At 32.5% G+C, this 27190-nt stretch overlaps 1 protein-coding gene, 1 long non-coding RNA gene and 1 pseudogene across 2 annotated transcripts; all 3 read left to right on the top strand.

Moving 5' to 3' along the window:
- Positions 1-213: 213 nt before the first annotated feature.
- LOC112744857 (uncharacterized) lies at positions 214-8521 on the top strand (annotated as a pseudogene).
- Positions 7760-15602, top strand: LOC112744862 (uncharacterized). Its single transcript, XM_025794622.3, has 4 exons — positions 7760-7900; positions 9794-10353; positions 12487-12716; positions 15105-15602. Exons 2-4 carry the CDS (start codon positions 10014-10016, stop codon positions 15381-15383), a joined length of 849 nt encoding a protein of 282 aa, XP_025650407.1. The 5' UTR covers positions 7760-7900; positions 9794-10013; the 3' UTR covers positions 15384-15602.
- A 7121-nt stretch (positions 15603-22723) lies between these two features.
- LOC140179299 (uncharacterized) lies at positions 22724-24046 on the top strand. Its single transcript, XR_011872879.1, has 2 exons — positions 22724-23520; positions 23593-24046. It is a non-coding gene; the product is annotated as an uncharacterized lncRNA (long non-coding RNA).
- The last annotated feature ends 3144 nt before the right edge of the window (positions 24047-27190 follow it).

The raw sequence follows: 27190 nt of genomic DNA on the forward strand, positions 1-27190 counted from the left end.
AGAAATAAATCATTATTATTATTTTTAGAATAATTACCAAATTTAATTGCTGGAAATTTTAAGATGGGACATTTTAATTTCTTAACTTTAGTTTTGACAGATAAATTAATCTTTAGTCTTATTTTTCTGCCAATAACAAATAAAAAATACTCAGATGGAGACTTAGTCAATTATTTAGGTGTACAATTGTACAAATAAGAAACATTAATCATTGGGCTTACGGTTTCAAACTGACGCACCCTTCTCTGTGAGGCCCCAAAGATCACCCGTCCTTACACAGAGTGCAGCAAGAGGTTATGATCCTGGAAGGATCTCTTCGGTCACATGCACTGCCACCCAGAGCGCCATTGGCAAGGGATCATCAGACCACCACCGCAAGATGGGGAAGGAGGACCACCAGATTGCGACATGTCTGCTGTTGCTGGCGAGTGGGAAGGGGACCTCAGCAGGGTGTCACTGGGAGAAAGCCGACACCGATGACACTGCATCCTCCTCCGTTGACATCTATTTGACTGCTTCTCTTGATCAACAACACCACCATTGCTCTTTGGATTTGAGGTTGGGTCTTTAGTGTAACCCTACTCTGCTGCCCCTTTCTTTTTCTTTTCTAATTTGCTGTGTATCTTAAGCAGTAATTCTCGCTGACAGTGGCGGATTCGTCCGGAAAAAAGATGGCTATCGTGGCTGCCGGAATTGCGAAGGTGTTGGAAGCACTTATTGGATATGCGAAGAGAAGTGGTGGAAAGAAAATTTGGGATGAACAACCTGGGGCTGGGACTGTAACACCTACTTCTAAAGTCGAACATAGAGAGAAAGGTGAGTCGGTTTTGAAACCCTATTGCCATAGACTAATTTATTTATCCAGCTTGTTTGCACATATGGATAACTGGCTGCCAAGTGTATTAGTTCAGGCCTCTGTGTCATTATTTTTCGGTTGTTATTGAACAAAAAACAAGGTGAAAGACTGATTTATTTATCAGAATTAAACTTGAAGAGGTTTTTTGTGTATTTCAAAAATTAGAGGACTCAAGAGTCCGATCCTAAAAACCTCGATTTGGATAATTACTCTATTAATTTTTTTTTTTAAGAGACTACCTTTTAAGAAAGCGGCCATGTGAGGAGGAGCAAACAGTAAACAGGGCAGCTACATCCCTAACTGCCGAATTCCCCTTCTTCTTCTTCTGCATCAAACATTCGAACGGCGGCCACTTCTTTCTCTTCACTGCGGCTTCTGCTATGTATTCTATCTCCGTCGTCGATGTTGCTATATAGTCTCTCTCTATTGGAGCTGCAACCCTGCAACCTTTCAACTCGTCGCCGTCTGTTCTCCTGCTCTCTACTCACCCACTCTCTCTCGCTACCGCTGTACTCTCTCTCCAACTATTTGCTTCGTCTCCGCACACTGCCGCTGTTCTATCCACTACCAGACTCCGCCGCCGCCTGCAAACTCTGCTGCCTGTACCGCAACGAACACCGCCTCCTTTAGAAACTTAGGTATGCGTTCTCGTTCTTCATGTTCTATTAGTTGTCCTTTTCTCTTTCTGGAACTTAAGTCTCTTGTTTTATTTTATCCAAATATTTGTTATTTTTTTTTTCTCTTCCTCTTATTTCAAACAATGGTACTTTGTATGGTGTTTTGTGTCATTTTCTGAAAATATAGAACTTTGGCTTTAGAATTTCCCTAATGGGAAGGGTATTGATGGTGTGTTGTGTTGTTGCTTTGATAAGTTGTGTTTCTTGTTCATGGGCTAGGTATTCATATATGCATTATTTCTATTTTCGACCCCTCAAAATTCCATACTTTTATTCCAAAAAAAAGGAGAAATTGTGATGGCTAATGTGCTTGTCAGTATGTTTTTTTTTTGTAATTATTTTTTTTAGCGAGACTTTTTGGTGATGGTGGTGGTGTAGTGTAAGATGTGCAATTTGCTGTTTGCCACCTATGAAGTCTGGTTTACTAATTGTTCTTGTTGGGGCTAGCTTAAGTGTGCAAGTGCCAGAGGTACTTTAGTTATTTCCCCTCTATATAAATAGAGCGTCACAATTCACAAGGGTCACCAAGGTGGTGCTAACCATCATGACACCAACTTCAGAAATGGCTACAACAATGATATGACTTGCATTAGTGTAGATTTACCTCGAACTTTTCTTAAGCATGAGGCATTTCTGTTGTATTATATCAAATCATTTGGTTCCTTAGGATAACATCATGTGCCCTGTATAATTTTTAGTTATTTTATAAAATGTGAAATCTTTTTTTCTTTTTTCTTTTTTAATAAGAGGAGAGAAAAATAAATAACCAAACAAAAAGAGAAAACAATAGAAAGGCACAATAACTAGATTGACAACGCATCATCAAGAACAAGCCAACCACATAGTTGGAGGGATGGCCTATTGAAGCATGGTTTATGATGTGTTTGTTGACAGGGAATTTTTAAAAAATATATTTATAAATTTGTAATAATGATTTTAAATTAAATTTTGAATATTTTATCGATATTCCTTCTGCTGTCCATTGCCCAGCTAAGAGATAGTATTTGAGAAACTGAGAATTGAAATTCTGATTTTCTGCTTTAACGTTATTGCATTTTCCGCATTTCTTTTTGCTATTGTTGTGGCCTGTTATTTCTCTCATGCTGGCTGATTGTTATGCTCTGCTGAAATTTTGGAGAAAGATCAAGCATTATTATTTGAACGAGCATGTGGCTGCTGACTGCCATCATCATCAATAAACTATTTAGACTTGTTTAATGCTGAAATTGATGTGTTTTCTATTTTATTATATAAAGTTTGTCAAATTTTTATAGAAACACACGCATACTTGTAGGTTGTACCCCACCGGTGATTGTTGCTGATATACACTTACATTATGATAATGCCTTTAATTGTGCTTCTAATTCTTTGCAGATTGGACAAAAATGTGAAGTCACTTGGTTGTGTCTTTCCAGTCTCATCTACATTAATGGCCAGATGGGATGCAATTTTGTCGCTTCCCATCCAAAATCCTCCCACATTGGAGTTCTCTTCTGCTGACCTAGTATGGTCGGAAGTGGAAGGTTGGCATGATAAACTAGATAGAGTTGCTCTAATTCCATTTGCCAGAGCTGATGATTTTGTGAGAGGTGAATCAAATAATAAAGAATGTCCAACAAGATTTCATGTTGAAGCAAGGCGTCGACATCGTCCATCAATGCCTCTCAAGCCAAAGGTTGATGGTATACTAGAGTATATCCTGTAAGTTGTAAACACTTCATTTAGTGTCCACTATTTGTTTCTATTGCTTCCTGTATTCCACTGCAATGTGAATTTTTATACTATGTCAATGCAGGTATTCGTGTTCCTTTGGTCCCGATGACCACAGAAAAGGTGACGTTGTACGGCCAAGTTGGACTACATATGCTACAAAGAGGAAAAATACTGGTCGGCCAAATACTAAGAGAGGTTGCACCTGTCACTTTATTGTGAAACGCCTCATAGCTGAACCTTCAGTTGCCTTGATCATATATAATGATGATAAACATGTGGATAAAAAGGGTTTGCCATGCCATGGTCCACAAGACAAAAAGGCTGCGGGAACACGTGCAATGTATGCCCCATATATCTCGGAAGATCTTCGACTTCGTGTTTTATCTCTCCTATATGTTGGAGTCTCTGTGGAGACTATTATGCAGAGACACAATGAATCGGTTGAGAGACAGGGAGGTCCTAGTAACCGTGATGACCTTTTGACCCACCGATATGTTCGGCGACAGGAGAGGGTGATCCGTTGATCTACATATGAACTGGATGATGATGATGCTGTTAGCATCAAGATGTGGGTTGAAAGCCACCAAAGTCATGTTTTCATCTATGAAGATTTTTCTGATTCAGATCCATTTACTTTGGGGATTTAAATTGAGTGGCAGTTACAGCAAATGGGGAATTGAGCTTTGCTTGCCTCAGATTCAAGATTTGGTACAAACAAATTAAAGGTCTTTTTCTTTCCTTTTCCTTGATTTCAATATATGAAGCACTAACACTTTGTTGAATTGCAGTATTTACACGTCGGATATATTTTAGACACGATACTTGTTTAACACTCATCGGGCACACATGTCCAACCGTGTCTTAATAAGAATTAAAAGTTATTTCTTTGAACACATTTGGACACGCTCAAATATGATTACGTGTTAGCGTGTCCAACTTTATTCTTGACTATGCTTGAAATGAGTTTAGAAATACTAGTTATTATTAATTATTAATGCAAAAAGTTATCTAAAATGATTTATATATTTAAAATTGGTATAAAAAACATTTAAAAAAGTCAGTTTGTATTTCGTGCATCATAGATTTTAAGTAACCGTGGAACATAATTGTTTCCTGTTGTTTCAACAAAAAGCTAATAGCAAACACAATGATTATTTTGTCCAGTACCCCATTCACAGTCTTCTTGTGTTTAACTGTGACAAGAAGGCCATTCCAGTGGCTTGGATAATAGCTCCAAGGTTTTCGAGCTTAGATGCACATTGATGGATGACGGCTCTTTACACTCAAGTTCGCACAAAAGATCCTAACTGGAGATTGGTGGGCTTTATAGTAGATGATCCGCTTTATGATATCCTGGCAATCAGGTTAGTGCAAGTTATCAATGAAGCTAATATTGTAAAATATGTAAGATTTATAAAGAATATTGTCGATTTCTACTACAATTTCAAGATTCTAAATTTCTAATGTCAAAAGTAGGATGGCTTCATTTATAATTTCCTTTATGTAGATATGAATCATTTGAAGTCAATAATGTTTGAAATGTTTTTACAGAATGTACTGAATATTTTTTATACTGATGCTTCTTGGTTTAGGATTTCTAGTGACATCTTCTTGTGTCTCTTTTCTTTCAAACCCAAGAATCCAAGAGTAAAACTATTATTTTACTTGAGGATGATTATTTTTTAAAAAAATTGAATTTGATTTGTATATTAAGAGTCCTTTATCCATGTCATAAGATATGGACTGGTCCTTACATGGTTTTAATATTTGAGCATGATGACTGGTTCAAATATTTGATATAGAAATCTATTTTGCATTGTGAATCCAAACTAGGAAACTATATTCTCAAATAACAATTACTATATTCTGTGTATTTGCCAGAGATGTTTTTCAGTGGTCCGTATTGATAGGTTTCTGGAGGGTTCGTCATCTATGGCATAAAAACATAGTGAGGAGTTTGGAAATTGATATGCAAGTAAAGATATCCAAACAACTTGAGTGGATTATGGATAATATTTGCCGCCTTCAAGGGACCATGTCACTCTTCGAAGATTTCATTGAAGACTTTATTGATGAATCCAATTTTATGGACTATTTCAAGGCTACATGGTATCCTAGAATGGGTTAGTAGTATCTACCTATATCATGGAATGCTTTTTTGTTTTTTAATGAAATTGAGAAATAATATTATGCTCACAACCAGTTATCATTGTGCTTCATTTTCATTACCCTTATGCCCACAGACTAGTAAAGATCAGCAGCTATTTCAAGTATAGTTTTATAGGCAAATGCTTGACACTTGTCCAAAATTTTGCATGAATTTTTTGAAGACATTGTTTGGTATTTTTGCTAAGTGTACGGTGTGTTCAACAACATTAGGTCAGTTCCCATTGACAACTTTGTGGGTTTTGAGAAAAGATCAAAAGAAAAGAAGCCAGACTTTGTGGCAGTGTGTTTCTGCTACATTTTAGTTTTTAGCACATGTGGTTTTGATACTCTTTTCTCATGTTCCTTTTCTTATAAAAGGGATATCTGTTTCTCCTATCTATTTGTAATTTTCCCTTTTATCCTGTAGAATGTTATAAAAAGATAACTCCACATATTTATCAGAAGTTCTCTTTTAATTTGTAATTGTAAATAAAAGTTGACGATCATTTTAAAGTTGTTCTGTTTGTAATTTAGTATTATACTAATTTTCTTCCTATAAAAAGAAAAGAAAAGGAAAGTATTAACTCTTGATACTTTTTTCTCAATACATATATAATAGTTTATTGAATACATAATTAGTTATGTTGTGTGTCTTGGTTACAAATGTTTTTTTAGAACGGTGCATAGATTGGGAGAGTGTATTTTCAATCAAGATGTTAAGTTCTTCCCCCTCCTAAATAATAACATTCATTATTATTCTGGTGAAGATTTGCCAACGTATACCAACATAATGAGCCATTATATTGTCATGATGACTTACAATCACCAAATATAATAGTCTTGAAAGGCTATGTTGTTTTATCGAATCGGAAAAACATCTAATTATGATGGACTTGATACCTATTTGCATTTATCTTTTTATGGGTATTTATATATATGAAGTTGATGCCGTTGAAATTTTGTCCCGTTGATGTAGGAGCTTGGATCAATGCGCTTAAAACTTTGCCGCTTGCTAGCCAGGAAAGTTGTGCAGCAGTGGAATTTTATCACAATCAACTGAAGATCAGACTGTTCAATGAGAAGGACAACAGTGTTTTTCAGCGAGCTGATTGGTTGGTTGACAAGTTGGGTACGAAAGTCCATTCTTATTTCTGGCTTGATGAGTACTCCGGAAAAGATGATTTTGCTCGCTATTGGAAAAATGAATGGATAAGTGGTTTGACATCATGGCGCAAGGCACTGAAAATTCCAGATACTGATGTCCTATTGGAAGATGGGTGTGCCAAGGTTACTGATCAGGATAATCCAGAAAAAGCTTATGTTGTCCACAATCCCGGTTCAATGTTTAGTGTATGTAATTGTAGTTGGGCGCAAGTTGGGAACCTCTGCGAGCATGTCCTGAAAGTTATTAGCATCTATCGAAAGAGAGGGTCCATTCCGCCTTCTGTTGGCTTTTTTTGGTATCAGAAGGCTCTAAAGAACATGCTGCATTGCCCACCCTATGACTCTATTCGCGATCATGCAGTCTCCTTGGCAGTTTCTGTTCAGCAACAGTTAAACACCCTGCTTGATAAAGAAAGTATTGCAACTGTTATGGATCCTAATGAGAAAAGAGTAGTTGTTGATATCTGCTTAGAGACACCAAAAGTAGTCTCATGTAATCAAGATCCGAAGTTAGATAATAAACAGCTTATAATCAATGATGATATATCTCGTGATGGTGATGACTCTGATGATGGACTCAAAATTGCTGATCAAGTTGTAGATTGTGGCAGCAATGAAAATGAAATCCCATCTGAGAGGGTTAGAGAAGACAGTCTACTTGCTGACATGGATGTTGATCCATCGTCAATATATATTTCCCCTCCTAGATTGTGTTTTACCGATGAGAATTTTTCAAGTAATGAGTTCCGAGAGAAAGCTTTCGCTACTAAATTGAATGAGGTTTCAGCTTCTGAAAATGGTGCTTTGTGCGATGATAAGGATAAAGAACGCAATTTAGATAAGGCTGCAAAGAATATGCAATGGATGTGGATCCCCCAGTCTTAGATGTCTCATCGGAAACAGCAACTCTGAAACACTGAAACCCATCAGAATGGGTTCAATGATGTTCCTGGAATAATTTCTTGCAGAAAAGAAGCTGAGCTATAACATTTCTTCGATATCCATGGATGTTGACCTACAGGATGCTGTCGAGAAACAAGGTCTTGGTACAATTGAACCAAAAGTATAATCAAAGATGCAAAATTTGGTTCAAATACAATGAAAGGAAGATTAATTAAAATTCATCTATTCTTGACGGCTATTGATGATATGACCATATTTGAGGTTATCCAGCCAGCCTGAAGTGTCAATAGCAATTAGATATATTCACAAAACTGTATCAGGCTTCAGGACGAATTGGTGGTAGATAATAGTTACAACTTATAACACTTGCTATTAACTGATGGCGATTTGTAAATTGGAGCTTTCTTCAGATTCTCTCCTTCCGAACAACTACTAGCGGGTAAGCATGAAATTGTATTTATTCTTTTTTCATTACCAAATAATAAGAGTTTGTTCTGTTTAACTTGGCTAATTTTTTTGTGGTGCTTCATATATGATTATATACTGTAAATTTGAAGTCTGCTCATGTTATATGGAGTTCACATCTAATTAACCAAGATATTCTGATCTGTCTGGGATGAAAAAGAAAAATCTCCAGATTGCTTCATGCTTTTGTTCCCTTAATTGTACCCTTTAGAGGATCCAAATCCTTAATAATATGGAAGCAAAGATTTTATACCCTTACTAATGTTGAGCGCATCGCATGGTTTAAATTGTAAACGCAGTGGCGGTCGTGGTTATGGTTGTGGTTGCACTACGATGAAGAAATTGTAAGGAAAATGTGTAACAGCCACAATTGCCTCTATGATGCCCATATAGTGGACACTGCAGATAGCCTATAGTTGATTAACCTGTTATTTCTTAGAGTTATTATTAGATCGGAGTATGTTAGATATTAAACATTCTCTCTCGTATAATCCTGATATAGTTAGTTACTTAGCATGCTAGTGTATGTCTCGAGCATACGTGCAGGTTCTGTTTATTATATAATTTTCGTTATTTAAATCAATTTTCGTTTAAATTCTTCTAATAAATATAAAAATAAAAAGGGTTTATCAATTACTTTTTTAATTTACATTAGATCTAAATTTTTAAATCGTCCTATTAAATTTTATTGGGCAAAAATTTGTAGTGCAATTAAAGGTTTAGCCAATAAATTTCGAATTTGATAAATTATTTGAAGCCCGATAAAATAATTTTTATCAAGCCAATGAGTTCATGTAACACATGTAATTGAAAATGTTTTGGTCAATCTAATACCTCTGGCTCTAATGGGTAAATGAAAAAGGGAAAATAAACCAAAAAAGGTATTTTGTAAGTGGACTAGAATAGATACTCTTAAATATCTAGTGTATATAAAATGTTAAAAAAATAGCTTATAAAAGAAAAAAATAACAAGGAAAAGAAGTCTTGTTTTATTAGCACTAATAATATTTTACATTTAACGTTCCTTTCTTAATCATAGGTCCATTTCAATGCCATTACTTAGCTTAGAGGTTTCTGGGCAAGTCAAGTGAGAACCGAGAAACCTCCAATTTGAAAGACGGACTTCTCCTAGCAGCCATTACTGCGTTGTTTCTCTGACAACTTCCATTTAAATTCCATGTGGTACTGGTAGTTGCTACCAACCAAACCGCTGGCTTGTTGACTTATGATTATTATTTTGCTTTTTGAATACGCTACTAATATTATATTTCAAACAATTTTGGAGGTAGCAATTTCAAAAATTATTAATATAGAGATGAAGATAGTGTTTTGGTTGAATATTAATATTTAAAGTATACGCATTGCTAAGATGATGACATGTGTTTAATATGCATTCTTCTTGTTGACTCTCTAATCTCTACCTATATGTAATTATATTAAATAATTTATTTTTAACAAAAATATTAATATTTTTTTATATACAAAAAATTAGCCTAGCAATTTTTTAAAATTTTGGCCAATATTTATTCAGTATAAACTAATTTATTTGTCAAAATTTTGATAAATATAAATTTAATTATAATGACTTATATATAAAATTTTTTATAAATATAAATATAAATTATATATATTTTTTAATTGTAAAAAAAAAGTTTAAGGAATCAATATTTTTATTAAAATTTAGCTTGTATTTAATAGCAAAAAAAATGAATACTTAATAATTACAAATAACAAAATCAGCTTAACTATTAAATATAATTTTAAATTATTAAAAATATTAATGATGACTAATTAATGATTACAAATCCTAAAATCAGGAGTGTCTTGCACTTCTTTTTAAATATAACTCACTCTCCTCTCTTCTCAGAAGTCAGAGCTTCCACCCACAAGCCACAAAGTCACCTTCTCTTCTGTCACGACAGCTACGCCACAGCCCCGGCCTCGCTGCAACCGCCACCCCTGCAATCTGCTCCCCTGCCTCTGCCTCAAAGCTGATCCTCTGCCCTTGCCTTGCTGCCTTGCTGAGTCTGCTCTGCTCACCCTTATCTTTCTTCACCACAGATTCAATTGAAGCCCCGAAATTATTAATGGCGTCACAACTAGAGCCATGGAACTACCTTGCGGGAAAAGTTGTTATGGTCACCGGCGCCTCATCAGGCCTCGGCCGTGACTTCTGCCTCGATCTTGCTCGTGCGGGCTGCCGGATTGTCGCGGCAGCTCGCCGCGTTGATCGGCTGAAATCCCTTTGTGACGAGATCAACAGAATGACGACGCCCCTGGGTAGAGGCAGTGACGACGGGGCCCTCCGAGCAGCTGCAGCGGAGCTTGACGTGACCGCCGACGGCGCCACCATCGAGAAGTACGTGGAGAAGGCGTGGAATGCATTTGGCCATATTGATGCGTTGATCAACAACGCTGGTCTTAGAGGTAATTGGAACATCACTGAATTTTGAGGTCAAAACCTTGTTCTATGAAGATTGAAGAATCAGAGATGCTTTTTTTTTTAAATAAATAAATAAAAATAAAAATATGATTTTTTACTATATATGCATCTTTTTTAACCTCCACAATTATGAAAGGCTTAAGGCTTGTCCTCGTGTTGAGCTAAACTTTGAGCCCTTTACAATCGTGGAGGGAGTCCCGATTTTGAGGTTGGAATTCAACCTCTCAAAAAAATCCTAAAAGCCTCACAATTACCTCGAAAAATATCAAGGGTTTCAATAAAAAAATTTTTACTATTCTTTTTACATAGAAATTTAAAAAAAAATTTAGAGTCATCAAAAATTATTATTTTTAGCCATTATTTAGTATTGAATTCAACTATTTTAGTTTAATTTTTTTAATCTAGTAATTCAATAAAATATTTTATCTTATACTTTTAAACAATGATAACCGCTAATCGATGATAAGAACAATAAACTTTGATTGCCTTCTAAAAGATTTTATTATGTATAAATTTGTCAATTTTTTAAATTTTTATAGATAAAAATAACAATTTTTTATCTTTTATAGATATAAAAATTAATTTCATTTATTCATAGTCATAGATAGACTTATTAATATTCTAAATCTTTTTTGAAAAGAAATAATACTTTACACAAAATTTAATAAAAAACTTAAGTTTTTTTTTTACTTTTATTAAATTTTTAAAATATTAAATGCATAAAACATACTATTTTTTGTGTCTTCAATTTCATATTTTAAAAAAATTAACTAATTAAATATATTTTTCCCTTTTTTTTGTCTGTGAAAGAAGAAGAATGAAAATGAAATTGGTCATACATATCGATGAAATTCTATTACTATATTTATTTAAGTATATATAAATTAAAGAAATGATTGAAATAATTTTAATTTCAAATGAATTAAATTATTTATACAATATTAGTTTGATTTTTTTTCAAACACTTATTCTTCTTCCTAGTTGAATTTCTACTTATTTGCACATTTATTTAACGAAGTTACTAATAAAAAAGTTAAAAATAATCTATATTTTGAATAAACATTTATTTAAAATTAGGGAATGCGGATCTAATTAAATCGGATACGATCAAAATTTTGATCCGATCCGCATTAAAATAATTGGATCGGATCCGCTGATTTTAAACTTAGATCTGATCCGATATGCACATTTGCGAATCGGATTGGATATCGGATATAGCCGCAAAACACAAAAATATTTTTTAATGTTTATTTTTATTAAAAAATATCAATAAAATCTCCTTTTTCTACTCTTTTAAATATGTTTACTTTTAAAATAATATTAAACATATTTTTTAAATAATAAAATTTAAATAATATAACATATATGATAATTATTATTCAAAATAAAACATAAAAAAATATTTATTTATTTATTTATTGTTGCGAATCTACAGATATGCGAATCGGATATGCGAATACCTACATAAAATCTATAATTCTATTAGTGCGTGATTGAATTCATATTCGCAATTTTCGAATCAAATTTAAATAAATACGTAAATGTAAATATCCAATCAAATTCGATCTATAAATATCCTTATTTAAGACCAAATAAAATATTAAAAATATGCACAATTTTTTTTCAAACAATTAGTAAGTCTTGCTTCTGCTTCAATGATTAAGATTAGATTGAGGTGTTTTTGGACTCTTGTGCTGCACCCGAATTAATGAATTATTATAGCCGCGAATAATGCATATGCAAGTACTGCAACAAGTTGCTATATAAGCCCATGAAAAGTAATGGTATCGAGACAATAACACAGTTAGGAAGAGAATAAAATAAAATCATTTTATTTAACTTAACATCTTATAATTATATATTTATTATATTTAAAATTATTTATTTATTTAAAAAATAATTAATAAATATAAAATAAAAAATTAGACTACTTTAGAGTTTAGACTAACTTTTACTGCCTTCTAAATTTGTCTTTTATTGATGGTTTGTTGAGAGATCATAATATTCTAAACATAAAAAAATGAAGAAATAATTGATATTAAAGAGTAAGTGAAATGATTGATTTCTAGCCATAATAATAATAATTTGCTCTGTTTTCTTACTTTTGTTGTGCGTAGGAAATGTGAAACCGGCTTGGGAATTACCTGAGGAGGAATGGAATCAAGTGTTCAAAACTAACGTAACTGGGACGTGGTTAGTGTCAAAATATGTATGCCTACGCATGCGTGCTGCTAAGATAAAAGGATCGATCATCAATATCTCGTCAATTTCTGGTGAAAACAGAGGTCAGGTGCCAGGGGGTGTTGCCTATGCTTCTTCAAAGGCAGGTGTTAATATGCTTACCAAGGTAAATAAGATATTATTTGACGTGCAATTTATTTTAAAGAATTTAAATTTTATACACTTTTATTGCGAATGTTAATATGATTTATTCAAATGTTTAATTATGCGTTATCACTTTATTAAAAATAATTACTACATTACATGTTCATCTTAAAATTAATGCAAAATAATTTTGATATTGTGCAACTATGTATGTATGATAGAAACGCTTTCATCAATCATCAATCATCAAATGTCTGTATCACAATAATTTGGAGGTAGAAATTTGTGCCTTCAATTTCTTTGAGCTTTTGGCAGTGGTGTGAAGAAATCGCACCCATCAATTTAAAAAAGAAAAAAAAAAAGAGAAATTGAGCCTTCTAATTTTCGTTTTTCAAAAAAACAAAATATTTTTAAACTGAAATTAGATCTTTTGATTTTTATTTTTGGAAAATTAAAAAATTTAAAATATTTTTAAATTGAAATTTGATAAAAAAAAAATAAAAAAAGACAATATACTTGAAAATATTATATTTTAACCCATATTAAATATTTTTCCCCCTAAAATTAACATTGGCTGTTAAAGAGAGGCACCAAATAAAAGGAAGAGAAGCTTTTTCTTGAATTTTGATACACGGTCAAAGGCTACCACAGAAAATCAAGATTATTTTTACAAGTATCTATGCTAAATTGCTAATTATGGTGGTTCCTAATCATGAATAATGTTCAAATGATTATTTAAGTGTAACTTTTCTATGTCTAGTCACGTTAAATATGTAATAGTTAAGAAATGTATGATATGGAGTAGTTAATTTTCAGTTTCCTGAGAGAAAATTGTCTTTGTTGCATTACCCAATTGCTGCCACCCTGATAGACATGTTGGAAAGCTTTAACGGTTGACCTGAAAAACCGTTTGGTAAAAAACAGGCTTTCCGTAATTTGATAAAGTTTTTATTTTTTAAAATTAATTTATAAAAATTAATTTTTAAAAGATTATTTTTGTAAAAATATAATATTTATGTTTGATAAATTAAATTAAAAATTATTTTTAATAAATATAAATAACAATAATTATATTTAGTAAAATAATTTTTAAAATTTAAAAATTAATTAATATATGAAATTATATTAGATTTTTAAATTTTAAAAACTACAAACCAATTTTAAAAAGTTTTACGTTAGATGCCTTTAAAAATATTCCGATCTTTTAAAGACGACAAGTACAAAGGCATGATTTTTTTATTTATCAAATATAAAATAAGGAACTTATGCTTTTAAAAAGTACAAATATCTTTTTAAAAAACTTTACCAAACATAAATTTAAAAAGCACAAACACAAGCACCTCTCAAAATATGTCATTTATTTTTATTAATTCTTAAAAATAGACTGTACACACTATTTTTTATTTTCTTCGCTCATACTTTTTCATTAAAGAATTATCCTAATTGTTATCTACTTTCTTCTCTTGCATTTTAAAAAATATTACATTTTCTATTAAATTATTTTAGCGTTTTCTTTAAAAAAAATTAATTGTTTATATATTATTTAATTATTTTATTTAAAATAAAAACATTAATAACTTAAAATATTATTTTTCTAAAATAATAAAAATGTTCAAAATATAATCATTTTAGTTTTGGTGTACTATTTTTTAATGGTTTTAAATAATTTTAAATTAAATTTTTAATTTTCTCATTAATTTACTTTATTAAATAGGGATATAGTAAGTTAAAGATGGATGTAACTATCTAAAATATGATCACGTAACAAAACACTCACATTAATATATAACTTGTTATATCATTTAATAGAACAAACTAACAAATAAAATTAAAAATAAAAAATCAAATATTTAAAGATCAAAACCAGAAGAACAAAAATAATCTTTAAAGAAAATGCATTATATAAAAATAAAAACTTATTTAAGCCAATATTATTCATACTAAAATTTTATACCATATGAAAACTAAAAGTAATTTGAGAACACTCCAGTTCGAAGATGTTTAGAATCATGAAAAACTCTGTTCATACTTTAATAACTATTTCAGGTCTCCATGTATCCTTTTTCTAATTGAGTAGCTTTTTATCTGCCATGCAAGCAAGTGTCCGAATTCCCTTTCGGTAGAAATTTTGACAAATAATTTGTAATTTAAATTACTTTATATTAAATAAATTTAAAGCTAAAAATAATTTTTAAATTTAAATTATTCACAAAAATTTAGACAAATATATGAAAAGTAATCTTGACTAGAAAATTGACTTACTTTTTCAAAGCTAGCTTTTCCTTTTTTTCATTATTTATGCACTTCTTTTATATTCACATATATAAAAAGCAACTTCTTTTGTTTAATTATACTAACTTTATGCAATTCTAAAACAACGGTATATTTTTGTTTTCTCTTATATTGATAGGTTATGGCATTGGAATTAGGAGTACATAAAATCAGAGTGAATTCTATATCACCTGGGCTTTTCAAATCTGAGATTACTGAAAAATTAATGGAGAAAGATTGGCTGAATCAAGTGGCCATGAAAACCGTACCTTTGAGGACATACGGCACTTCGGATCCAGCATTAACAACACTTGTTCGTTACTTAGTTCATGATTCTTCTGATTATGTGACCGGCAACAATTTTATTGTTGATGCCGGGACAACCTTACCGGGTGTACCTATTTATTCATCTTTATGATTATTGTATGGCAAAGTTTGGGATGAAGTTTCCTATGAGATTGTTTATGAAGTTTTTTATTTTTTGAGGAGGAGAATAAAATAGTACTTAAAAAAGCTGTAAAATTATGCCATTTTTGTCATTTGATGTAATAAATCTGTCAACTTAAAATCCCAGCAAATTCTGGTGTTACAACAAATGTAAATGCAGGGAAGGGTATAATATATAGCAGCTTTTCAAGTGTCACCTCCAAACAAATTCATAAATTTTTCATCATAGAAAACTTATATAATAATTGCTTAATAGAGTGACAAATTCAGGAATTTTAAATTATGTAGACTAACATATAGAACATAATATTCTAAGGTATATCTGAAACAGGTAGTGTATAGATAAGTTTGGTTAAAAACATATCTCGGTTTTTAATGTTTGTTCTTGTTTTTTGCATGAATTCTTGGGTTTGTTGAATAAAATGGTAGTTGAGTGTGATAATTTTTCCACAATAAGCTCAAGAGATGCTAACTCTTGAGGGACTTGACATTCCACATTGAAATTGTTTTGCTGTTGGCATGGACAGTTGAAATATCCTTGTCCTTGATTTTTCCAATTAGGAGTTGGGTAGCTTCTCCATTCAGGAAAAGAGTAATTAAAAGAGTAATTTCATGGTTTGGGAGAATATCTCAAATTCTCAATGGCTTCTCCTGCCTTTGTTCCATTTGTTTTATGAAGAAGAAAAGTCGTTGCATCATACGTTTATTATTTGCTAACATTTTATCCACAACGTCTAGCTCCATCTTGTATACACAAATAAGAAAAGATCAAACACACCTTCACCTTGTGATAGACGAGAATTAAAGGAATGAAAAAGATAAAGCAGCTAACAGAAATAAAAAAGAAAAATAACGTAAAAAGAGAAGCGTAAACTCAAAGAAATTAAAAAAAAAAAAACCTGATAAAAGGAAAAAGAACGTAGAATGGAAGAAAAGAAAATAAAGAAACTAAACGTGAACAAAAGAAAAGAAGAGAAAAGAAATTAAACAAGATTTAAATTAGGATTTAACTGAACGTTATGTTGTCCATCTTAATTAATATCCAATAACGATGCCAAAAATTTGATGAGCGAAAATTGAAGCTTATGGATACCAGCAAGTGAACCGAATCGTTCAAATAATATCACGATGAGCAAGCAAATATCATATTAAATATCTAATTAGATTAAAAGAACCTGAATGAAGAGGGCAAGATTGAATCTTGTTGAGAACTTAAAACTTGAATACTTGAATGTTTACAGATAGAGAACTTGAATGTTGATTTGAGAGAAGACAATGATGGTGAGAGTTAAGAATTTCTAAAATGCTTATGCTCTTAGAAAGATCAAATCTTGTTTATTTATTTTGAGGTATGCAAATATCTTTCATGACAAATCTTTAGTAACTGATTTCCAATTTTAGTTCCTCAGTTTCTCTTTAATTAAATAGATGTCAGTTAAATAATTAAAGAGGTTAAGCACAAAAATTTATTTAGATTCAAATAAGATTTAAAAGTGGTCCTTAGGTCGAATTATATGTCACCTATTCAAACTAGTCTCATCCAATTAAATCTTGGAAGAAAACACAATTTCCAAAAGTTGTTATAATTCAAATTATATGTCACTTATTCAAAATTAGAGTGATTGAAAATCATGTATATATCGCACACTAATTGAACCACTATTCCTAGCCAAATTCAAAGAGTCATGTGAAAAAATTTTTAAATTTTAATTCAATATCAAAATTTTCAATTATAATAAAAGAATTCAAAAGAGATTAGCATACTTTTCGATACAACGAATCCGAATGAAGAACGAATATCTCAATCATGAAATAGATCAATGAAAGATTTCAAAATAAAATAAATGTAGATTAATAATCCATAAAAAACATAAACAGAACTCCTAACCATTTGATAGAGGATTAGTTACCCATGAAAAATGAAAAAAAACCATGAAAAGAAACTAAGCGGAGGAACTGAATGTCCTTCTTTACGAACAAGGTTCACTTATTTATATCCTAAATTTTAGAATTCAAACTCTCTTAATCTTATTTCTGGGAGAGAAAGATAAGATAACTACTTACTAACTTCAATTTCAAATTTAAAACAATAATTCAAATCAAATCATAACAAACCAAATTCTTTATATTTCTAGAAAGAATTAATAACTAATTTTTTAGAGTCTTCAATATTTTGGATGTGATTATAGCTTCTAATGATGTAGATGATTAAACTTAGGTCTTAATTGTTGTTTCTTGAGAGTTGTAATTATGTTTAAGTCGGGCTTGTATTAAAAGAAATTGAGCAAAAGTTCAAAATTCACCTTCCAGAAGGGAGATCTACCAAGCATGAAGCCTAGGCCGCCAGGCGTGCTGGAGCGAAGAAGGAGGTCACCGGGTGTGGGCCCTTGTCCGCGGGGCATGTGCCATGCCTGCCTGCTTGGTTGCTTTATTTCTTTTTTTCTTAGGGAACACTTTTGTTCTTTAGACTACGCTTTTGTTATACTTGTGTTTTTTTTTTTATGAAAAGGTTTTGATTCTTACTACTTTTGAACCAAAAACTCTTGAAAACATAAAAATACTATCTCAGCTCCAAATATTTTATTTTTTATGAAACTTCTTTAGAAAACATAAGAAATTCGATTAAAACCTAAGAAAATTAATGAAAAAACTCGTAAAATTTGCTTAAGATGACATGTTGTCAGCGACAACATCTTTTTTGATGGTGGTAGAGACAAAGAGAGGAACTCCATTTGAGGCGACGAAATAAGATCCAGATGACTTCATGCAATCTTTGGAGGAGAATGTAGATGGTCAGCATTGGCAGATGATTGCCGGGGAATTGCCAATGGTAGTTGCAGTGAAGAGAGAAGAGAGAGAAAAGTGGTGCAAAGAGAAGTGTGTTTCCAAAAATAAAAAGAGAGGGTGGGGCATTTTGAATTTATTTCACTTTTACTATAAGATTTATCGGCAAATGAATTCGACAATAACTAATTCAAGTGCGTCAAAATGTAGTGTCACACTAAATGGATTTACCGTCTGACGGTAAATTCGCTCCAAGTTTTAGCGCTTATTCTTTTGTTTTTTTAATAATTATAAATTATTAGTGAATTTACCGTCAGAAATACAATCCACCAATAAAATTTTAACTGATGAATTTATTATAACGGCTACCAATAAATCTGACAATAAATTCACCGCTAATGTATGACACTAAATTTAATGGTATTAGCGCTTATCTTATAGTTCTAACCACATAATTGAAATCCATGTCTTACTGTCCATAACTAATTCAATATTGTTAATGACCAAGTAGCATATCTTCATAGAAAGAGCTGAACACATGAGGCGTATCATGCATGTTAATTTGATTACAAATATATAATCTAGGTACAACTAATTGAATCTCATGCATAAATACTCCAATGTGCGAATATATTGTTATAATAGTCATTGGCATCTTTAATAAAGTTGGAGATCACATTTGCATATCAAGTGTAATTGTTACTTGTTTTATGTCATCTAATATGACCTTTATATTTAAAAACAGAGCAACTAAAAAAAATCGGATTAGCTAGTGATTTATTGGAAAGTTTATTTTCTGGATTTTTATTCCATTAAACTTGATTCATTTTTATTGGGTAAAATTATTAATTTTTTAATTGTGAAGTACAATATTTACAAATTTAATACAATTCAAATTATTGTGAAGATTATTTTTTTTTTTAGAGCGGTAAACAATTCGATATTCAGAAACTGACTTTTTTATTATAGAAGTTTTTAAAATATTTGTTAAATTTTGATTAACAAAAGTAGATATGACATTTAAATAATACATAGATAAACAGATTAATAAACATTTAAGATGAATTGGAGTATATTACATCCTCGTGCTTCAAATTAATCTGTTGTCGTAAACTGGCTATGTAAGATTATTCTGTTCATGAATGATTGCCCACTAAAAATGTTGGAATGGCAGTACAAAACATTTATTAAATTCTACACAAAGTATATTTTAATTAGGACAATAATATTTTGGGTTTACTATTAGGGTTTAGGGTTTATAAATGTTTTTATTCATAAAATATAAAATAACGAGGTTTAAAATTTATAAGTTTATGATTTAGGATTTAATTATTTAGGGTCACTTTATGGTACAGATGCAAGTTGATAAAGATATACATATATTTCTTTTATTTCACTACTAGATCAACAGATAGAAATTAGTGTCAGGGCTTGTCTGCCCTGATGGTAGCTGTGGCTAAACCAAGGCTGTTTGTTGCCCGTGTTAGTTCGTGGACTTTTGGATTGGGCTGTGACAGCATTAAATTGGGTATCCCAAATAATAAATTGGATCTCAAATGAAAATTTATGCTGCTTTCATGTCAAATTTTTTTAATGCCTTTTAATTCCTTTAATATTTATTTGGTTTGGAATAATTTATTTTAATTTCAAGAAATCAAAATAATTTAAAAAATTTATTTTAAATTCATTTTAAAATAGCAAAATTTATATAACAATTAATATAAGTTGCAAAAAATTTTAAAGATTGAAACACAAGGATAGAAAAATTAATATCCAAAATTTATATATAATTTGCAATGATCTTTTTTTCTTTAGCTTTTAAGAGAATAGTTTTCGCAACTATTTTTTAAGATTATAAAGTTAGCATTTAATACTTTAGCTGGTTGTAGTATTATAAATTTTTATAACTTTTTATTACATTAATTATCAGATTAAAATTAGATTTTGTTATTTATATTTATTATACGTTCATATAAAATAAAATATGTTGCAAAAATTTAGTTATTATATATTTGTTTATTATTTTATTTATGTCTATACTTTTAAATCTACTACATTAAGATACTCGTAGACATAATCCTAATAGTTATATGAAATTAATGAGACGACATAGAAATTTAATTGTGCTAATTTTTTTTAAATAGTTTTATTAGTCTTTCATTTATGTTCTTTCAAAAATATATCTTTATTGTCTTATTATTACTTGTTTCTTAACATTATTACTATCTGTTTTATTATTATTATTATTATTATTATTATTATTATTATTATTATTATTATTATTATTATTATTATTTGATAAAAATAAAATATATATAGAGTTAGTTTACCAATCAATTTTCTTTATACATTTTACTTCAGTAAAAAAAATTTATTAAGGATAAAAATAATTGTCATCAGATCTTTTATTTTTTAAAAATGCTTATTTTGAATAAATAATATGAAATATATATATTTTTCAAATATAGAAAAATAAGTAAATAAATAAAATACAAAATATTATTTAAATATTTTAAAAAATAAAAAAAGAATAATCATCTTAAAAAAGAAAAACATAAAAAATGTTAAATAGTAATTGTCTCCGTTATATGGTTAAATTGAAATTACTATTCTACTTTTCTTATTTTATTTCATGTATTATATATGCTTTGCTCTTACGTTAAAATTTTTTATATTCGTCACTCATAGTGTATGATATGATAACATGACATAATATGAAATATAATACTTTTTCAAAAACAATGAAATTATAGATAATTAAAGATATTTAATATAAAATTGAAGACATCTTTTTTTATCTATTACAATTATGCACAAAAATAAAAAAATATTTTAAATATAAATTTTTAAATTTGTTTCAAAACAAGGTTTAAGAAACAGACAAAGCTTAGATATAAAGACCAAATTCATTTTGTCAGTGTGTCCGATCTCATAAGAGTTGATTTAGTGTGCAAAATCTTAACTGCACATACAAATATGCTCATATATATTTAAATATGAGATCTCAACACCTCTTAAAAAAAGAAGAAAATAAATTCCCCACCAGAATAGAAAGAGAGGTTATAAGAGTAGTCACTAAGTTACTTATCCAATTATTTAACTTTCATTTCCATCTTAGGAATTTTTCAACTCTAATCTATATAAAACCTGCCGAAACTCGTTGCTTACTTAAGCATTTGAATCCCCTGCAGGTACCATTCCACGCACACCTCCTCACGAGAAACTCGGACGGCTTCATCCCTCCATGAGAAAACGTCATATATTACACTTGAATGCGTTTAGACCTCACGTTCAGGCCCAAATCATCTTCATCCCTTTGAGATTTAACAATCCCTTTGATGTTGTGAACTGTCAGGGGTTTTTCCAAACCCTGACAGTTCCACATCAGCATCTTCATCCCTCCTGAGGTGTCCATTGTAAGGTAGCACCTTCCCCATCTCAGTTGATGTAGTTTCTTTCTGGCATTGCCTCTTTCTTCGATCTACTTCTTCTATCTCCTCAAGCCCTCTCTTAACTCTAGTGATAGGACTAACTTCTCCCTTCCATGCTGATTTTTTCAGTTTTATTTTCTTCCTTACATCTCTTCCTTTCAAACTCTCCATAGAACCAGGATTAGGGAGGCTTCTTGAATTATTTGTATTATCCGAGATCTGCTGGAAGTTTTTCTCCTTTTTCTTTGCCTCCAAGACTCTCACTTTTGGCTACTTCCTCTTCTACCCAAGTTCCTTTCTGGTTGCTTTAAACTTCCTTCTCTTCTTCCGACTTTTGTGTATTGTTCTCATCTACCGATAAACTTGCAAAGACCTGGATTAGGTTGACTGGAGTTGGCTTCTTATTTACTATCTTCCTTTTCTCCGCTGTTGAAAATCTATTGGGGTATTAATTCTCCTTCTGCTCTTCGATTTTTCTCCCAACCCACTTTGCCCGTAACCATTGCCCCCTCCCCATTCTCCTCTGTTGTCTTTCCAGTCGCAAAGTTCTCTAAGTACTTTTGCATACTTTGTTTTCATGTCCAAGGAAGCCACAGTAATGGTGTAAGACCCAAAACCTTTGAAAAGTCTTATTATGATCAAGTCTCAAATCATATGGTTGTCTATAGCCTTAATTTCAGAAATTATTTTATCAAAGATAATTAAGGCAAGTTTTAATTTACCGAATTTGAGATGAGTTATGATTATTATCCAATTTTATAATTATTGGATTATTTTCTATATTTAAATTATAAATTTAGCAGTTGTGAAATAATAAGGATTTTATATGTTTTGGACTAAGTAACTAATATTTTAAATATTAGTACTGCTATTTTGGAAAATAGAGAAATTAATTATATTATTTCTAATTTTTAGATTTGGGTATTTTATTGAAAATAATTTGTGAAAATAATGAACACATGGTATTTTCTATATATAATTAGTGTTGGATTTACATTGGGTTTCAATTACTATATTTATTCCAAATTTTATGTGAAATTATCATAATGCCCTTAACCCTAATTTTCAAAATGAAACCCTAAAACCCTAACCCGACCCGTTTCCCCCCAAGACCCAGCCAAGCACCCACAATGTACCCTCACCAGCAGCAGTAGCACGCGCTGCTTTCCTTTCTTCTTGAACAAAAGAGAAAAAACGGCAGAGGGAAGGGGAAGAAGGGAGATGTCCGCCGGCGCCACTGAGTCTCGCCACCACCGCCGATGCCTTCGAGTGAGACACCGAGCTACTGCACGCGGGGAAGCATCCTGCCAACGCATCCTGCCCAGTTGAGGTCGCCGCCATTGTTCGCGGGCTGACTCCATCACAAATCGGGGGTGAGGTGATAGGGGAAGAGACTAACGGGAAGGCCTTGCGAGGAGGGTTCACGCCGTGCCGCCGCCGGTGCTAGGGTCTGACACCACCTGTCACCGTCGCGAGCTTCCTTGCCGTTGCCACAGAAGCTGCCTTTGCCGGTGCCGTTGGAGGCGCGAACGGAAGAACGCCATTGAGAGGGGAAACGTGAACTGCGAGCCACAGGTTGAGGAGAAGCTCCACCCTCGTTGCCGCTAGAGGAGTTCCATGCGTCGCCGCCGAGGGTTGCTGCGGGTGGGGAGAAGACGTCGCCGCCTCACGCCACTGCCACCATCTGAGCTCGCTGCTGTTGATGATGGTAAGTCCAAACCGCCGCCGGTAAAGGGATTCAGGCCGCCGCAGGTGTTGCTACCGGAGGAGGGAGCTGTATCTCAATGATTCCGGCCGCCGGGAGAAGTTCTGTGACCTCTGGGAGCACTGCCGGAGCTCCGGACTCAGATTCTGCCACTTGAGACCCTGCTGCCATCGCCGAAAAAGTTGCCAGTAAGGGTTTTATTTGAAGTTTCTGCCTTTTTGGATTTCGAAAAGGTTTTAATGTTACGCGATTTTCTATAGTTGATCCACCGGGGCTTTTGGCCGCCGCCGGAGCTGTTGCCGGGGCCGGTTCGAAATTGCAGCTGCTTCGTGTTGTCATTCCGGCAAGAAATTATGTTTCGAAAAGCCTCGCGTTAGTTTTCGGTTGTGTTTGGTTAATAAATGAGTTTTGGTAACGTGGGGTCGAGTCCTGATTATTATATGTTGCGATTAGTGTTGCTAGGGTTATTGCGAATGTGGCTTGAAGATGAGGTTACGGTTGTTGTTGATTTCGGGTTGAGGCGGAAAGGGCTTCGTGAGATGTTTGGGTTATGGATTTGCGTTTTGAGGTAGGGGCGCTTTCCAAAAACTATGTTTTATGTATTGGAATTATTATATATGGATATTGATGTGAGATATTGTGTATTTGGTGATTGTATCTGCCTTATGTATTATTTGACTGACTCGAATGATTATGGATGTTGGTTTGGCTGAATTGTGGTGTGGATTTGTAAAATGAAATGCTTTTGGAGTTGATTCTTTTGAAGCTTTGATATCTGAGTTTAATCCGCTGAGGATTGATTTGAATTGAGTTAATTATTTTGATGATATGAAAAGTTGAATGCACTTTTGAATTCAGCCTGGTTTACTTTAAATGACTTGGTCTTATACAAATGATTTGTTATTGAGCTGTTTCTTTAAAATTTTGGAAACGAGTTAAATCGGTTGATATTGAGTTGATTTTGAAATGGTTTCCTTGAGATATGCCACTGAGGCGACTGTTGGATTTAGCTTGTTTTTGAATTGATTTCTGGTTTTGAGCTGTTGAAAAAGAATGAGAAACGGTTTAGTTGGGACCCGAACCGGGTGGCAAAAGTCCAAGTTTTAGGGGAGGTGCTGCCGAAATTTCTACAAAATCCTAGTCTTTTTTTAAAAGTTATTTAAAAAGGGTTGGATTTGAGAAGTTGTATTATTTGAGTTATTAAGAGAATATTTATGTTTTCAAGCTTAATTTATTTAGTGAACTTTATGCCTTGAGTTCGACTTATTTAGAAATGAACTATTTTTACCGTTTGAATTACTGAAGGAAAGAATGATGCTCTAATATTGATTTCAATATAAAAAGGAGCTTTTAGTGATTTCAAAGGAATCTAGACTTTTGATTGAGTAATTAAGTTTGAGGCATTTTGGAAGAGTTAGAAAAATGGGTTCCAAAAAGAAACCTGAAAGTGGTTTGATTCAAATGAACCGGTTCCATTTCAAACGAGTTAATTTTTGGACCGGGTTGGAACTTGTGATTTTGTATGGTTCGGTTTCATAATAAATTCAGCTTTATTTACTTGAGCCAAGAATTTATGATTTTAAGAGTTTCAATAAATCTTAAAGAATTGTATAGATTGACCTTCCCTAAAGACTTGGGACTCTGCCGAGAAACTTTTGTTATAAAATTCCATTGTTGGATGGATGATTTTAAATACTTTGAAATAAATCCTTAACTTGCCAGGGTTTTGGAAGTTTTGGAAAGAGAATGCCAAGAGTGGCTTTGTTTTAAAAAAAGAACTCACTTGAGTAAATTTGGCTTATGAGCCTGGGATGATTTGAGAAATGAGATCTTTAAAGCCAAGGTTGAAAAGAGTTGAAATTTGATTTCAAAGTGAAATGGCTTGAGAAAAGTGAGTTATGGCTTAAATGCCGGTTTTATGAACTTGATGATGTTGAATGGTGGAATTACTGTTTTGTTATGGGCCGGAATGGCTGTGTATGATTATAAATATTGGCTGGTTCTGGATTGAACCGTAAGACGGAATGGCTGTGTGTGATATTGATTTATGGCTGATTGCCGAATGAGTTGTGGGCTGTATGGCTGATTATGAATTATGAATTTAAGCCGCAGGGCTGTATTTGTTAATAAATTGGCTGGTTCTGGATTGAATCGTGAGCCGGATGGCTAAGATGGATGGTGATCCATGGTTGAGTACAAATGCATGTATGCAATTGAATGAATTGTGAATTTAAGCCGGATGGCTGAGATGAATGTTGTATGCAAGCATGCTTGTGTTTTCTCTCTGGTTGTAAGGGTGACAGGGCACCGATACCCTCTAATGGCGACAGGGCGCAGATACTCTCTAATGGCGACAGGGCGCAGATACTCTCTAATGGCGACAGGGCGCAGATACTCTCTAATGATAATAATGCGCAACAGAGAGACTGTGCCCGGGTCAGCTACCGGACACGTCGGGTTGGTTTGGTAACCGACAGATGATATCATCAGCCACTAGGGACAGGCATGCATCATATGCATCTATGTGACATTGTTTGGGTGTGCATATTGTACTTGGTTTGCCTATGTGATTACTTGAGATTACCTGCTAATTGTTCTACTTGCTGTAACTGTTTGTTTGTGCTTAAACTCCCTATCTGTGTTTGCAACTGGGACTCTGTTGGATCGTGGTGATTTGGTTGATGGTTGGATTGTTTGGGCCTAGGGCCATGGTTGAAATGATATGGACCAATGGTTGGTTTTGGTTTTGTGTTTCTGATTTGGAAAAGTATGAAAGGCTATTTTGGTTCAGCATAGATAAACTGTTTTGAAAGGCTTTTTGAGTTTTTGAGAATCGAACGGTTCCTCTTTTATAAAGGATTTTTGTCTTTACTTCTATTGTAAACCGTTGTTTTTGAAAGGAGGCATAAGGCGGTTATTAATCACTGGTACGGTTTATCTTCATGTATCCTATTACAGTGATTCCCAAAAACCCTTTACTGAGAACCCTTTCGAGGATGATGTTCTCACCCCCCTACATTTTTCCCCTTTCAGAATATGGGCGCAGAAGTTACGAAGAGCTTATTTAATTATTGTGATGCTCTGTATTATTTTAGTTATGGTTTATTGTACCCTCGCCTTTATCTTGAGATATTTTGTAAGAGGGATAGAAATTGTATTAGTTCATGCTTGTAATATTATATATATATATATATATATATATATATATATATATATATATATATATATATATATATATAATATGGATGTACTCATTATGAGTTTCTGTAAGTTGTATGGTATGTATGGATGTACATTGTATAGCAAAAGTATTTTTGGGAACGGTATCGCGGTTTAATGTTTTAAACAGGCTCATATAATTAGTATTAAATAGTATAAGTGTCGTCGTAATGTCCGAGCTATCAGAGTTGCGCAGCCGGAAGCGTGAGCTTTGATAGTTAGGGTGTTACATTATGGTATCAGAGCAGTCCTTCCTGTAGAGCCTAAGGAATGGACCGACTATGCTTCAGTTGCATACTCTGAGCGTTTTTCATGTATTAGGTCTTGTGAAATGACGAGAATTAGAGCTTTATGCACATGACGGTCTATTGATTAACGCTGTTAGTCTTGCATTGCATAATTCCTGATATTAAGTTTGGCCGACTTAATACTAGTGAATTATGTATATGAGAGCACTAATGGGTTATCATAGATGATATACGAGTTTTGAATAAAGCGAATCGCGGGTTTGGGAGCGTTGGAAACTTTTTCTCGAGGCTACTCAGTTGTGCGTCTTGAATGTTGTTCGAGTTGACCTGTTCTTTCGTATCCTAATTTAAAGTTCTTGTTTGCTAATCCTTTAGAAAGGTGGTTTGATTT

Source organism: Arachis hypogaea, chromosome 2, assembly GCF_003086295.3.
Source record: "Arachis hypogaea cultivar Tifrunner chromosome 2, arahy.Tifrunner.gnm2.J5K5, whole genome shotgun sequence".
Classification (NCBI taxonomy): domain Eukaryota; kingdom Viridiplantae; phylum Streptophyta; class Magnoliopsida; order Fabales; family Fabaceae; genus Arachis; species Arachis hypogaea.